The 12,909-nt window shown below is 47.1% G+C and overlaps 1 protein-coding gene across 2 annotated transcripts in view; it reads right to left on the reverse strand.

The window, feature by feature from the left end:
• The window catches only part of LOC137645718 (thyroid receptor-interacting protein 11-like), a 346,293-nt gene that overhangs the window by 258,412 nt on the left and 74,972 nt on the right, over positions 1–12,909 (reverse strand). For both annotated transcript variants that reach the window (XM_068378600.1, XM_068378601.1), the window contains exon 4: positions 9,382–9,564. In XM_068378600.1, the coding sequence (XP_068234701.1) occupies positions 9,382–9,564 (183 nt within the window). The remainder of the gene's footprint in view (positions 1–9,381; positions 9,565–12,909) is intronic.

Genomic DNA, 12,909 nt, shown 5'->3' on the forward strand with positions numbered 1-12,909 from the left:
ATTACTTCTTGAAGTTTCCAAAAATGACAAATTTGTAGGTAATTTATATTTTTCCTAACTATACAAACCTTAGCTATTTAATATGGGTAATTACTTTCGGCGTAGCTGAAATGACGAGCCATTAGAATTTTAATGAGGGTTTACTACCCCACCGCTAGTTAGCGGGGGGTAGGGAGGGTAGCTTTCTACCACCCCCCCCTCACACACACCTGTGCTGAGCTCACTTTGCTTAGAGGTGGGACTTCACAGGGGATAGGGCTGGTGGGGAAGTTTGATTAAATAGCTAAGGTTTGTATAGTTAGGAAAAATACAAATTACCTACGAATTTGTCATTTGTTCCGTAACTGAAATACAAACCACGCTATTTAATATGGGTGACTCACCCCTTAGGAAGGGTGGTAAGTCCCGGCCAGTACTGGCTTTTGGCTTTGCCCAGGGACTCGGTCTCTGAGTGTGTCAGCACTCAACAATAAGGAGTCCCTGCACCAGACTAGCACGTTGCTGTGCAAGGGCTGCGGCCTACGTAAGCTGTGTGTGAAGGTTTGAAGAGTGACTCGTCCTAGGAAGTTGACCTGTAGTCCTTTAGATGGAAACTTTAGGCTAGGACTCTCCCAATACCACCTCGTCAGGGTAGGGGGACGTGACAGTATTAGCTTAATACTAGGAACACAAGGAAACATGGTTTACCTACAGTGGTTCGAGGTCAGCTGTGCAGAGAACCCTGGATGCTGCTTTCCCCAAGAGAGGGGAGGATGAAGAAAAGAATAAGAGCCAGACAAACCTTTTCATTTATGCAGACTAAAACCAGGTAACAATGCCCTCAACCTTCTGCTACTTGTCCAATAAGGAGCCTGAGGTTTAAACCAGCTGTTGTGCAGCCACCACAGGGCCGATAGAGAATGTATTGAGCCTCCTGTGGGTCACGTCTTGCAGGAAGTGGGCTGTGAAGGTCATCTGACGCTTCTACACCCCTGCTTGTAGAACCTGCGTCACTGAGAAGTTCTTTTTGAAGGCCGGGGACGTAGCTACGCCCCTGACATCATGTGCTCTAGGGCGATGTGACAGAGGAGGGTCAGGATTCAGGGACAGATGGATTACCCTTCAAATCCATGCTGAGATAGTATTCTTGGTAACCCTCCTCTTTGTCCTCCCAGTGCTCACAAACAATGCCTGCACTTGGGGACGAACTGCAGCCGTTCTTTTGAGATATAGCCTTAGACTCCTTACTGGGCACAGTAGGAGATGGTCTGGGTCATTTGTTACAGAACGAAGACTCGAAATCCGGAAAGAGTCGAACCGAGGGTCCGGCACTCCCGGATTCTGAGTCTTAACAACAAACTCAGGGACGAATCTGAACGTTACCTCCCCCCCATCCCCTTGAATGGGCGATGTCATACGAGAGACCATGAAGTTCACCGACTCGCTTGGCCGAGGCCAAAGCTAGTAGGAACACCGTCTTCCAAGTTAGGTGGCGATCTGAAGCCTGGTGTAATGGTTCATAGGGAGGTCTCTTAAGAGACCTGAGAACTCGAACCACGTTCCATGGAGGAGGTCTCACTTCCGACTGAGGGCAGGTAAGTTCATAACTTCGTATGAGTAGGGAAAGTTCCAGCAAAGAAGAAATGTCCACTCCTTTGAGCCTGAAGGCTAGACTTAGGGCCGAGCGATAGCCTTTCACTGCCGAGACTGAAAGGCGCATTTCTTCTTGCAAATACACGAAGAACTCCACTATTGCTGGAATAGTGGCATCGAGTGGAGAGATACCCCTTCCACGACACCAACCACAAAAACACGCCACTTTGCCTGGTAGACCCCTGCGAAGTCCCTGCGAATGACCTTCGCAGGTGTCCCGACATCCTGTTCGCAACCTGTTGCGAAAATCATCTCTCTGCATGAAGTCGAGGCAAAGCTACGGCTTTGTGAAAGATGTTGGCGTGTGGTTGTTTGAGTAGCTCGTGTTGTGGAGGGAGTTCTCTCGGAAGTTCCGTTAGGAGTTGCAGAAGGTCTGGAAACCATTCCGCGTGATGCCATAGCGGAGCTATAAGGGTCATCGAGAGATTGACCGATATTCTGGTCTTGTTGAGTACCCTCCTCATCAGACAGAACGGGGGAAAGGCGTATACAGTACGTCGATGTTGTCCCACCGTTGTTGGAAGGCATCTTGCCAGAGTGCCTTGGGATCCGGGACTGAGGAGCAGTACAGCGGGAGCTTAAAATTCAGCATTGTAGCGAACAGATCCACAGTCGGGGGAACCCCACAAAGTCGGGACTTTGTTGGCTACAAGATGATCCAAAGACCACTCGGTACTCACTATCTGAGACGTTCTGCTTAGACTGTCGGCGAGCACATTCCTCTTGCCTGGAATGAAGCGAGCCGATAGTGGAATCGAGTGGACTTCGGTCCATCTCAGTATCTGTACTGCAAGATGGGATAGCTGCTCTGAAAAGGTACCTCCCTGCTTGTTGATGTAAGCCACTACTGTGGTGTTGTCGCTCATCACCACCACAGAGTGACCCGCCAGGTATTGTTGGAACTGTTGAAGGGCCAGGAATACGGCCTTCATTTCTAGCAGATTTATATGGAGGCTCTTTTCTGATTCTGACCACAGGCCTGAGTCCTGTGGTGCAGAACGTTGGGCCCCAACCCTTTCTTTGAGGCGTCCGAAAACAGCATCAAATCCGGGGGGAGGACGAGAAGATCCACTCCCCTTCGTAGGTTCTCGTCTGTCACCCACCACTGAAGATCCGTCCATTCTGCAGGACCCATAGGGATCATGACATCCGGGGAATCGTGACCTTGATTCCACCGGGACTTGAGTCGCCATTGCAGAGATCTCATTCTGAGGCGACCGTTGGGAACTAAATGGGCCAAGGATGAGAGGTGACCGAGGAGACGTAACCACGATTGGGCTGGGAGCTCTTCTCGTCTGAGGAAAGGACTCTCGACCCTCCTCAGCCTTGCTATCCTGTCGTCTGATGGGAAGGCTTTGTGGAGATTGGTGTCTATGATCATGCCTAGGAGACGTAACCACGATTGGGCTGGGAGCTCTTCTCGTCTGAGGAAAGGACTCTCGACCCTCCTCAGCCTTGCTATCCTGTCGTCTGATGGGAAGGCTTTGTGGAGATTGGTGTCTATGATCATGCCTAGATATATCAGTCTTTGAGTAGGAAGCAGAGAAGACTTCTCGAGATTTACCATGATCCCCAGATCTTGGCAAAGTCCCAGAAGTTTGGCTCGGTGTCGAAGAAGGGCTAACTCCGAGTCTGCTAGGATCAGCCAGTCATCCAGATAACGGAGGAGACGGATGTCGATCCTGTATGCCCACGACGATATTAGTGTGAACACTGGTGAAAACCTGAGGTGCTGTGGAGAGACCGAAACACAGCACCTTGAACTGGTAGATCTTGTTGTCTAGGCTGAATCTTAAGTACTTCCTTGATGACGGATGGACTGGGATCTGGAAAAACGCGTCCTTCAGGTCCAGTGTAACATGAAGTCTTGCAGCCTTACTGCAAGTCTGACCGTGTCTGCCGTCTCCATGCTGAACGCGGTCTGCTTGACAAACCTGTTCAGATCTGAGAGGTCGATGACTGGTCTCCAGCCTTCAGACGCCTTCTTTACAAGAGAGAGTCGACTGAAGAAGCCTGGGGACCCGTCGACGACCTCTTGAAGAGTGCCCTTCTTCAACATGGTCTCGACTTCTGCCCGAAGGGCTTGCCCCCTTGCCGATCCCATGGCAAGGGAGCTCAACGACACTGGATTCGCTGTCAGGGAAGGTAGAGATGTTGTGAACGGGACGCGATATCCTTGACTGATTATGGAAATCGTCCAAGAATCGGCCCCGAGTTGCTGCCACCTGTTTGCGCAAATTTTTAGGCATCCCCCCACTGGTGGACATGCAGGGGGACTGCCAATCCTAGCGTTTGCGACCTCGGCCACCCCCTCTAGGATTTTTTCCTCCCCTGGAGGACTTTTTGCCTTTCTTGTCCTTGACAGGAAAGGGCTTCAACACTGTTGTCTTCGCTGCAGCTGCCGGTTTCGTGGTCTTGGTAGGACGTGGTTGCTGGAGGTTTATAGGGCTTTGATGTTAAAGCCCTATGTAGGAGAGAGTCCTGGTTGGACTTCCTCCATCTCTCAGCCGCCTGCTCCACGTCCTTAGGCTCAAACAAATTCTTCCCCAAGATAGAAGAATGTCTATCTCGATGCTGGGGAACTTCTGGTGGAATCTCTCAGACACAGCATCTCGACGCTTCAAGATGGTATTAGCCAACAAGTTCGAGACTTGGTGGGCTAGAAAATCGATGGTACGAGTGCCTGAAAGTAGAAAGGTCTCCATGGCCTTCCTGGTACTCTCTTTGGACAAGTCCTCAGATCGTAACAGGATGCCGAGAGACCCTAGCCAGATGTCCAGCCACAAATTTGCTTGCATAGCACACTTCGCCACCTTCTCCTGGCTAAGGATCTCCGTAGCCGAGAACGACACTTGCCGGTTGGAGGGTGTCTCTAGAGGGACTCTCCTGGTAAGCTCTTCCAAAGAATGGTGTAAGGGAAGAGCTAAACAAGTCTCCTCCATGATGTCAAAGTACCTCCTCTGATGGACACGAGGAGGCGGGAGGAGTTTGTTACCGGCACTGGATCAGCTGGAGGAGGCAAGCTCGGAGAGCTGGCCCTCGACCTTATCTCTGGCACTCTTAACCCCTTGGGACCATTGCAAAGCCGCGCTGGCCTTAGAGGGTTTTTGAGTATCAAAGACTCAGTCCAAGACCTCACGAGGGGGAATCTCTGGATCCGCGAACCCATTGAGATTCCTCATAAGGGTCAGAACCTGCCAGAACGCATGCTCTGACTCCTGTAGCTCTCCTCCTGAAGGGCTGGCAGCGAAGTCTCCTGTCCCCAAAAGCCTCTTCTTGTGGGGACTCGTGGATACTCTCCGAGGGCTTGGCTGGCTCTGGTCTAATTCTTGAGGACGACTTCAGTAAAGTCTTGGAGTCCTTCGACTCCCTCCTGGGAGGGATGCAGGACTCCAACAGTGATGGTGGGAGGCTCTTCTCCACCCCTACCCAAGAAGACTTCTCTGCGCGAGGTGGGGTTTCCCTCATTGGTGCGATGGGGGAACGCCTCACCACACGTGACTCCCCTGAGGACGGGAAATCTTCGTCCGAAGGGGAGGGAGAGAAAATCTGGGAGGGGGAGGAGGCCTTCCTTAAAGACTTCCGAGGAGTCAGCTTCGCCCTTGGAGAAGTCACCACGTCAGCTACTCCTCTCTTCCTCTTCAGGGGAGGCGAAGCTGCCACTGATTTGTGGACCAGCTCAGAGAGAACAGGCTTAAAAGCCTGCATGACCGCTCTGACAAAGGACCCAAACCAGGGCTGCCGACTGACAGCTGTGCTGTCAGATACTCCCTCTGGAGGGAAGGGAATCGTTCGATCCCTAGGAGGAGTTACCAAAGAAGGGTCTGCCTGAAAGGAAGAAGAAAAGTTCCTGGACCTATCCGGAGTTCTCCCTCCCTCCGGCGAGCGGGCTGTTCTGCACTTGCGGCGGCGGCGGCGGCGGCGGCCGGGGGGGGGGGGGGGGGGGGGGGGGGGGTTTGCCCTGGCTGTGCGGCGTCCTGCAGCCTCAAGTGTGGGATCGTGCTGGGGATCGCGCTGGCGCTCGCGCGATGGAATTTTGCATGGATCGCTCGCGTGCGGGCGCGCGAGGGCGATGGCGAGGGCGATGGCGAGGGCGCGCGAGGGCGATGGCGAGGGCGATGGCGAGGGCGCGCATGGGCGATGGCGAGGGCGCGCATGGGCGATGGCGAGGGCGCGCATGGGCGATGGCGAGGGCGCGCGGGCGAGCGATGGCGCACGCGGGCAAGTGATGGCCCGCAGGCGAGGGTGAGCGGGCGATCAATGGCGCGTTCCGGTGATTGCAGAGGGCGCGCAGCAGGCTGAATGAGCGCTTGCGCGCGCGAGGGCGAGGAGACGGGGTCCGATGGCACGTCGGCGTTTGATGGCGCGTTGGAGAGCGCTGGCGAGCAGGGGAAGAGGTTATCTTCCCCTTTGCGCCCAGATCAGAAGATCGTGGGCGCGCAGGAGATCGTTGGAGCGCAGGTGAGCGCTGGCGCACAGGAGAACGTGGGCGCGCATCAGGATAAGGGCGCGCAGTGGCGCACTGGCTAACAGGTGAGCGCTGGCGCGCTATAACAGGAACTACAGCAGCTGGAGAGCGCTTGCGCGCAATTGCACGCTGTCGCGCAGGTGAACGATGGCGCGCAGGTGAACGATGGCGCGCAGGGGATTCCTGGCGCGTAAGGGACTTAGACACATTGTGTGAAAGTCCCTTGTGCCCCGAAGGGACCGTTGCCCGTTTAAAAACAGGGTTAGTGGGCGCCCACAGCGCATCAGCGGCAGGTCAGCTGGTCTGGTGGGTGGAAGGTCGGCGTGTCCTTTGCAAGGACGACCTTCCACCGAATGAGATCGCAAACGATCTGCGGAGAGGTCCCGGGATGTAGCTGGAAGAGTCGGTAAACAACGGCGAGGTGCCTCTGCGGCAGACTGTGGCGATGATGAACCAAAGAGGCGCCTCCTAACACCCTTGTGAGGTGAAGGAAGGCCTCTACGGCGAAGAGGAAGGCGGGCTTTACGCCTTATAAGCCCTCTGGGGATCGTGGGGTCAGCAAGCTGACCATCAGCAGTCCTCCGAAGAGGAGTCTCTCTGAGTGAACTCCCCCGAGGGGGAGAATCACCGGCAGGAGAGACCGTTGGACTTAGTTCCTCCCTCGAAAGATGTTCGGAGGGGGGAACTAAGCCTTCAGCTACATCAGCAACATCAGGAGCAGAGGTTTGATACAACTCATCAGAAGCCTCTGCCACAACAACGTCGACGATAGACAGAGGATCAACCTCTGCTAAAGTCGGCAATTGTTTGACAGCTGCCCCCAATCTGATCATGTCAAACAAGGCTTCCTTGGAGGGCGAACCCTCAAGCCCCAAGGAAGCCCAAAGCTGCAACAAATCATTATTAGTCACATTTACATTTACATTTAAATTTAAATCCTCCCCCGGGGGGGGAGGAGGAGGAGCTGCCTCGCTATAGGAGGCAACTCCCTCTCCCAAACCCCGAGATCGGTCAACAGAATTGCGGCCTACGCCACCACTCGACAGTTTCTCGGAAGAAACCGATCGAGTGGGAGCTTCGGAGGAGGTTTGGGGCACGGAAGAACAGCCCTTGGGATTCTCTCCTTTCAAAGATATCTTCGAAGGAGAAATATCCCACCTGGACTTCTTCTTCCGGCACCGGGAAAACCTCTCCCACTCGGAGGTAGACCACTCCCTGCACTCACCACATACATTACTCTTATCACACCGTTGGCCCCTACAGTAAGGACACAAGGTGTGGGGGTCCGTTTCAACCACCGACATATAGGTACCACAAGGGCGGTCAGGTAAACCAGGACACTTATGCATCGCAGAAGCCAACTTCACACACACACTGTCAAAGAAAAAGCAAACAAAAGATTAGTAATGGTTGTCAGAGAAGGCAAGAGTGACAGCGTACACGTCCGACTACCACCCGAGCCGAGAGCAAAGTGAGCTCAGCACAGGTGTGTGTGAGGGGGGGGAGCAAGCTACCCTCCCTACCCCCCCCCTAACTAGCGGTGGAGTAGTAAACCTGCGTTAAAATTCTAATGGCTCGTCATTTCAGCTACGCCGAAAGTAATTACCCATATTAAATAGCGTGGTTTGTATTTCAGTTACGGAACGAATCTTTAATAAACCTGCCTTGTTGCTACCTTGAAGGCAAGAGAGCTTGCATAACACCTAAAGAAACTATATAAGAATACAGTAGTACCTCCGTACGAGAGTTTAATCTGTTCCAGGAACAAGTTCGTAACCCAGAATTCTCATAAACCAAATTACTTTCTACCATAAGAAATACTGTAAAGGGAATTCAATTGATGAGTTAAAAATATTTATAAATACAAATATGCTATACTGTACTGTACACTCTTTTTTAAAGGGTTTAATTGGTATTTTAAGAAGAAACTATAATTGCTAACAACATGAAAAATGAATACAAATTAATAATTCCAAATAAAAATTGGAAAACTTGCAAATCAAGGTGCACTTTACCTTTGAGGGGAGTCACAGCTTGCATAAGGGATAAAACACAAGGAGGAAGAGGAGGATGTTATTGCTTAGAGGGAGAATCTCCCTCCATAAGAACTTCAGGTAAAATATTGGGAGTTCTCTCTCTTGACCAGCATTCATTATCACTAACTAAATCACTTAACTCTACAATATTTTTTACACTTTTCCGCTTTTCTTTTTACACTTGTATGTTCAATTTTGACACGGAACATATCTAGAGATGACTGTTTCTGTCTTTAAAATTGTATAAAAATGTGACACGGCATTATCCATGAATAGTTTTGCTACTCACCCTACCAAAGGGTAGTGCTACTTCACACAATTTCTCTGTATTTGATATTCTATATGTCCCACAGAAATGAGATCACACTGTAATTTACAAATGTTCAAGGTTTTGACAGGAAGGTGAACAGAAAGTTTTGACACTGAATTAAATAAGATACTGTAATTCATTGATACGATGTGTACTATTCCGACTTATCCCTCAAAAAAGAAGTACGGAAGTGAGAGTTACTTGCATGCAATGGAGCAAAGTATAAGTAGAAAGAAAAAAGGTAAGTTGATGAAGAGGTCAGCACAGCTTGCCCTTCTTATCCACAAATTCACCAACTGCAGATTTACTTATGGACAGCCAACTAACTGGTACCATCATAAAAAAATTACACAAAATGCTCATCAAAAATTTTAAAATGCACTATTCATTCTCTTGTCTACTTAACATCCAGTCAATAGATTTATAGCTTGATGCTTATGCGTAACAAGCCATCTGTTCTGTCTAGCATCAAGAATACCAGTGTTCTACTCTCATACGCCAAACTAACACTATTTTCCAGCCCAGTTCATAAAATATTAGAATTTGTAATTTAGGTCTGTAATTTTCAGCCTTTAATGTACTACATATTTATGTAGAAGAAATATTCTTAAATTTATGAAAACAGAACTCATAATTTACTATATAATTCACTGCCTATAGCTTTACAATCCTTACATTCACTTGCATGTCTTTAATTACATAAATACATACAGCAGGAATACCATTTAGTAATTCTAACATACAAAAAGGAATTAAATTTTTTTACTTAGCTTCAAATTTTCTATTTTCTCAGTTATCACCTACTGTATCAGAACCTAGTATCCAATCAAACATGACAATTTCTCAATTCCATTAAAGTACTGCATAGATTAAAACTAAAATAATTTCTGAGAATTCTGCATCCGTTTCCTACAAAACTCATGGAAAAAACATACCTGCTGATTCTGGACTTCCAGTGCATTTGGTAGAGAATCATGAAGACTATGAGAATTCAAGGCCTGAGGACCATCTACCCAATCATGATTTTGTGATCTCTTGTGGTTTGATGTATGGTTGGAGATGTCTGTAGCCTCCCATCCCCATTCTGAACTTTTTTCTTTCAAACTTCTCAACTCATTCTGAAAAGGAAAACAATTTCTCCATTAATGAATATGGGTACCAAACATTAATCTGTTAGGTTCATAAAGTGATTTTATGCGTACAATCACATATCAGGAGATCTTTTATATTTATTTCCCAAAAAACAATTTCATAATATATCTTACAAATCTTGAGTTCGTTTCTTGTTACACTAGACTAAGCCCTCCACAAACTTGCAACTAAGAAAAAAGTTATCTTCTTAAAAGTATTCAATGGCTGGTTAAATTTTAGCTTAAAATCTGGTAACAACAGCTGAATGTTTGCTTTATAGATTTTTCTTTCTCTTTTCTTTAAAAATTTATACACTCCACATACTTTTCCTATTGGTTTAAAAAAAAAATATATTTGCTACTTCAAGACCACGATCCAGAGAAGAAGAGATCACACCTTTGCTCTGGCACAATGTCTGGCCCTTCTATTTCATGATCTGTTTCAACTTAGTACACCCTTCGATTTACGGATTCCAAATGAGGGGCACCACCCTAGACTAAAAATAAAAATGAATTGTCCTTCAACACCGGTGGAGGGTTGTGTGAATTTGCCTACCTTTTATACTTTCTTCCACACAGAAGATAGTGGTGTTCTACAATTAATAGAGGTAAAAAAAGACATCCAAGATTGACGGCTAGCTTCTTTCATGGCACGACAAAACTGTGCTCTACATTTTTTATATATTACCAAAATCTCTTCTGTGTGGCATCTACACCATCTAGTCAGAGATTTTCGTGTAGTTCTGTGGAGAGCAGTTAATTCTGTAGCCCAACAGGGGACTGGTCGCCATTTGAATAACCCTGTGGTTTTGGGAATCGAATTGACTCCTGCTGTATGGAGAGTTCTATTCAGTAAGTCTATGGCATCATCAACACTTTCAAACTGTTCTACATTCCCTTCAACTTCACTTAGCTAACAAAATCTATCGCAGCTACCTTGTCAAAGTTCAATCGTGGCGATCTCTGTAAAGGTGGATCCTTGTGGGTGGTTATAATAGTTGGTGCATGATCTCTGGTATGCCAATCATCTAATGTTCCCCAATCAAAATCGAGAAGGCAGATAGAACTTGCAATTGATAGGTCAAGGCATGACAAGTTATCTGTCTGAACATGAAAGTGTATCGGCTCTCCTGTATTAAGGAGTCCTACATCTTCATTCTCCACAACTAATGAGATATTATTACCCCTTGCGTTTGCTAAAACATCGCCCCATAAAGGATGTCAACTATTCAAATCTCTTAGTAAGAGAAAAGGTTGAAGGAGTACTGTAGTTGAATCACCTCTACTAAATTATAATATGAGATGCTATCATTTGGAGGCAAGTAAAGACAGCAGATGGTGTATTTTCTCTGTATATCTATCTGTACAACCATGGCCTACTGAGGGGTACAGATATACAAACATATTTGGGGAACATCTTGACGAACGTATATAAGACTTCCGCCTTGGCTCCCTGCTTGTTGATCATATGGTGTCCTAATGCACTCTCCTGTATTAAGGAGTCCTACATCTTCTTTCTCCACAAATGATGATATAATATTACTCTTTGCATTTGCTAAAACATCGCTCCATAAAGGATGTCAACTATTCAAATCTCCTAAGAAGAGAAAAGGTTGAGGGAGTAGTTGAATCAACTCTACTAAATTATGATACGAGATCTTATCATTTGGAGGCAAGTAAAGAGAGCAGATGGTGTATTTTCTCTGTATATCTATCTGTACAACCACGGCCTACTGAGGGGTACAGATAGACAAAGATATTTGGGGAACATCTTGAAGAACGTATATAAGACTTCTGCCTTGGCTCCCTGCTTATTAATCATATGGTGTCCTATAGCTAACATACTCACAAGGACAAGAAGTATTAGCATCGAGATTGCTCTCCTGTAGACATACAATTATAGGGGAGTGCTCACAAATGAGGAGCTTAATTTCTTCATATTTGGCCCTTAAACGCTGCCACTTCCATTGCAGAATGGAGGAAAAAGCAATGGCATATTTTTTGGAAGACATCTTTGATCTAACACTATTTCCTGTAGGTTTGTTTAGAGAGGGCCTTGATATATTGAGTTTTGTGTTTTTCTTTTTCTTTGTGTCCTCTTTATCTAATTGGTGAGGGGGATGATGGAGCTCAACTTGAATTTCTGATTTATTTAGTTGTCTTCCAGTTGATTAGAAACATCAGCAGACTAGACATCATATTCATTTGAAGTCATAACTTTAATGTTTCTTATGGAAGGGTGCGAGAGAGATGGAGATCTTTCTCTTACGATTAAAGGGTAGTGAGCTACCAGGTTTTTGCACCTTCCCACTCCATCAAATCAAGCAAGGACAAGGCATGAGAGAGAGTTATACTATTATTTATAATGGGAGTAGATGGCTTTTGAATATCTTTCTGTTTTTTAAGTATCTGTTTTGATTTTACTATACCTTCCGGATATAAATTTGCAATGAGATTTTCAACTTCTTTAACTAATTTCATATCTTTCTTTATGTTGGAAGTGAGGATACTATTTTTGTCAATGTGCCTTGGCCAGTTTTTCTTCAAAGCCAGTAAAAAAGGTTGCTCTGGCTTGATCTGTTTTTCAAGATATCTTTTATGAGCCTCATTAAAAGCAACCCTTTCCATGGTGCTAATGGCCTGAAATGACAAATTCGGAGATAATTTGTATTTTTCCTAACCATACAAACCTTAGCTATTTACATTGGGTTTACCTTTTAGCATAGCTGAAATGACAAGCCAATGGTTTTTAACGAGGGTTAATTACCCCCGTGCTAGTTAGCGGGGGTAGGGCAAGGGATAGCTTGCTACCCCTCCCCCCCACACACCGGAGATTTGCTTCACTTCACTTAGAGGTAGGACTTGACTTGGGGACCAGGGCTGGCGGGCAAATATGTGTAAATAGCTAAGGTTTGTATGGTTAGGAAAAATACAAATTATCTCCGAATTTGTCATTTGTTCCGTAACCGAAATACAAACCACGCTATTTACATTGGGTGACTTACCCCTTAGGAAGGGTGGAAAGTCCCCAGCCTTACTGACTTCGGCTTTGCCCGGGGACTCCATCCCTCAGTGAGTAGCACTTGAGAGGAGGAGCCCCTGCACCTCACAAGTTCCTTGCTTCGCTAGGAACGAGTGGCCTACATAAGTTGTGTGTGGAGGAAAGTGTGACTCGTCCTATGAAGTTGACCTTGAGACCTTTAGATAGGAATCTAGGATAGGACGTTCCCAATACCACCTCGTCAGGGTATGGGGGACGCAACAGTATTAAGCTTAATACTAGGAGCACAAGGAAGCATGGGTTACCTGCAGAGGTCGAGGTCAGCTATGCGA

This window comes from Palaemon carinicauda, chromosome 8 (genome assembly GCF_036898095.1).
Source record: "Palaemon carinicauda isolate YSFRI2023 chromosome 8, ASM3689809v2, whole genome shotgun sequence".
Lineage (NCBI taxonomy): Eukaryota > Metazoa > Arthropoda > Malacostraca > Decapoda > Palaemonidae > Palaemon > Palaemon carinicauda.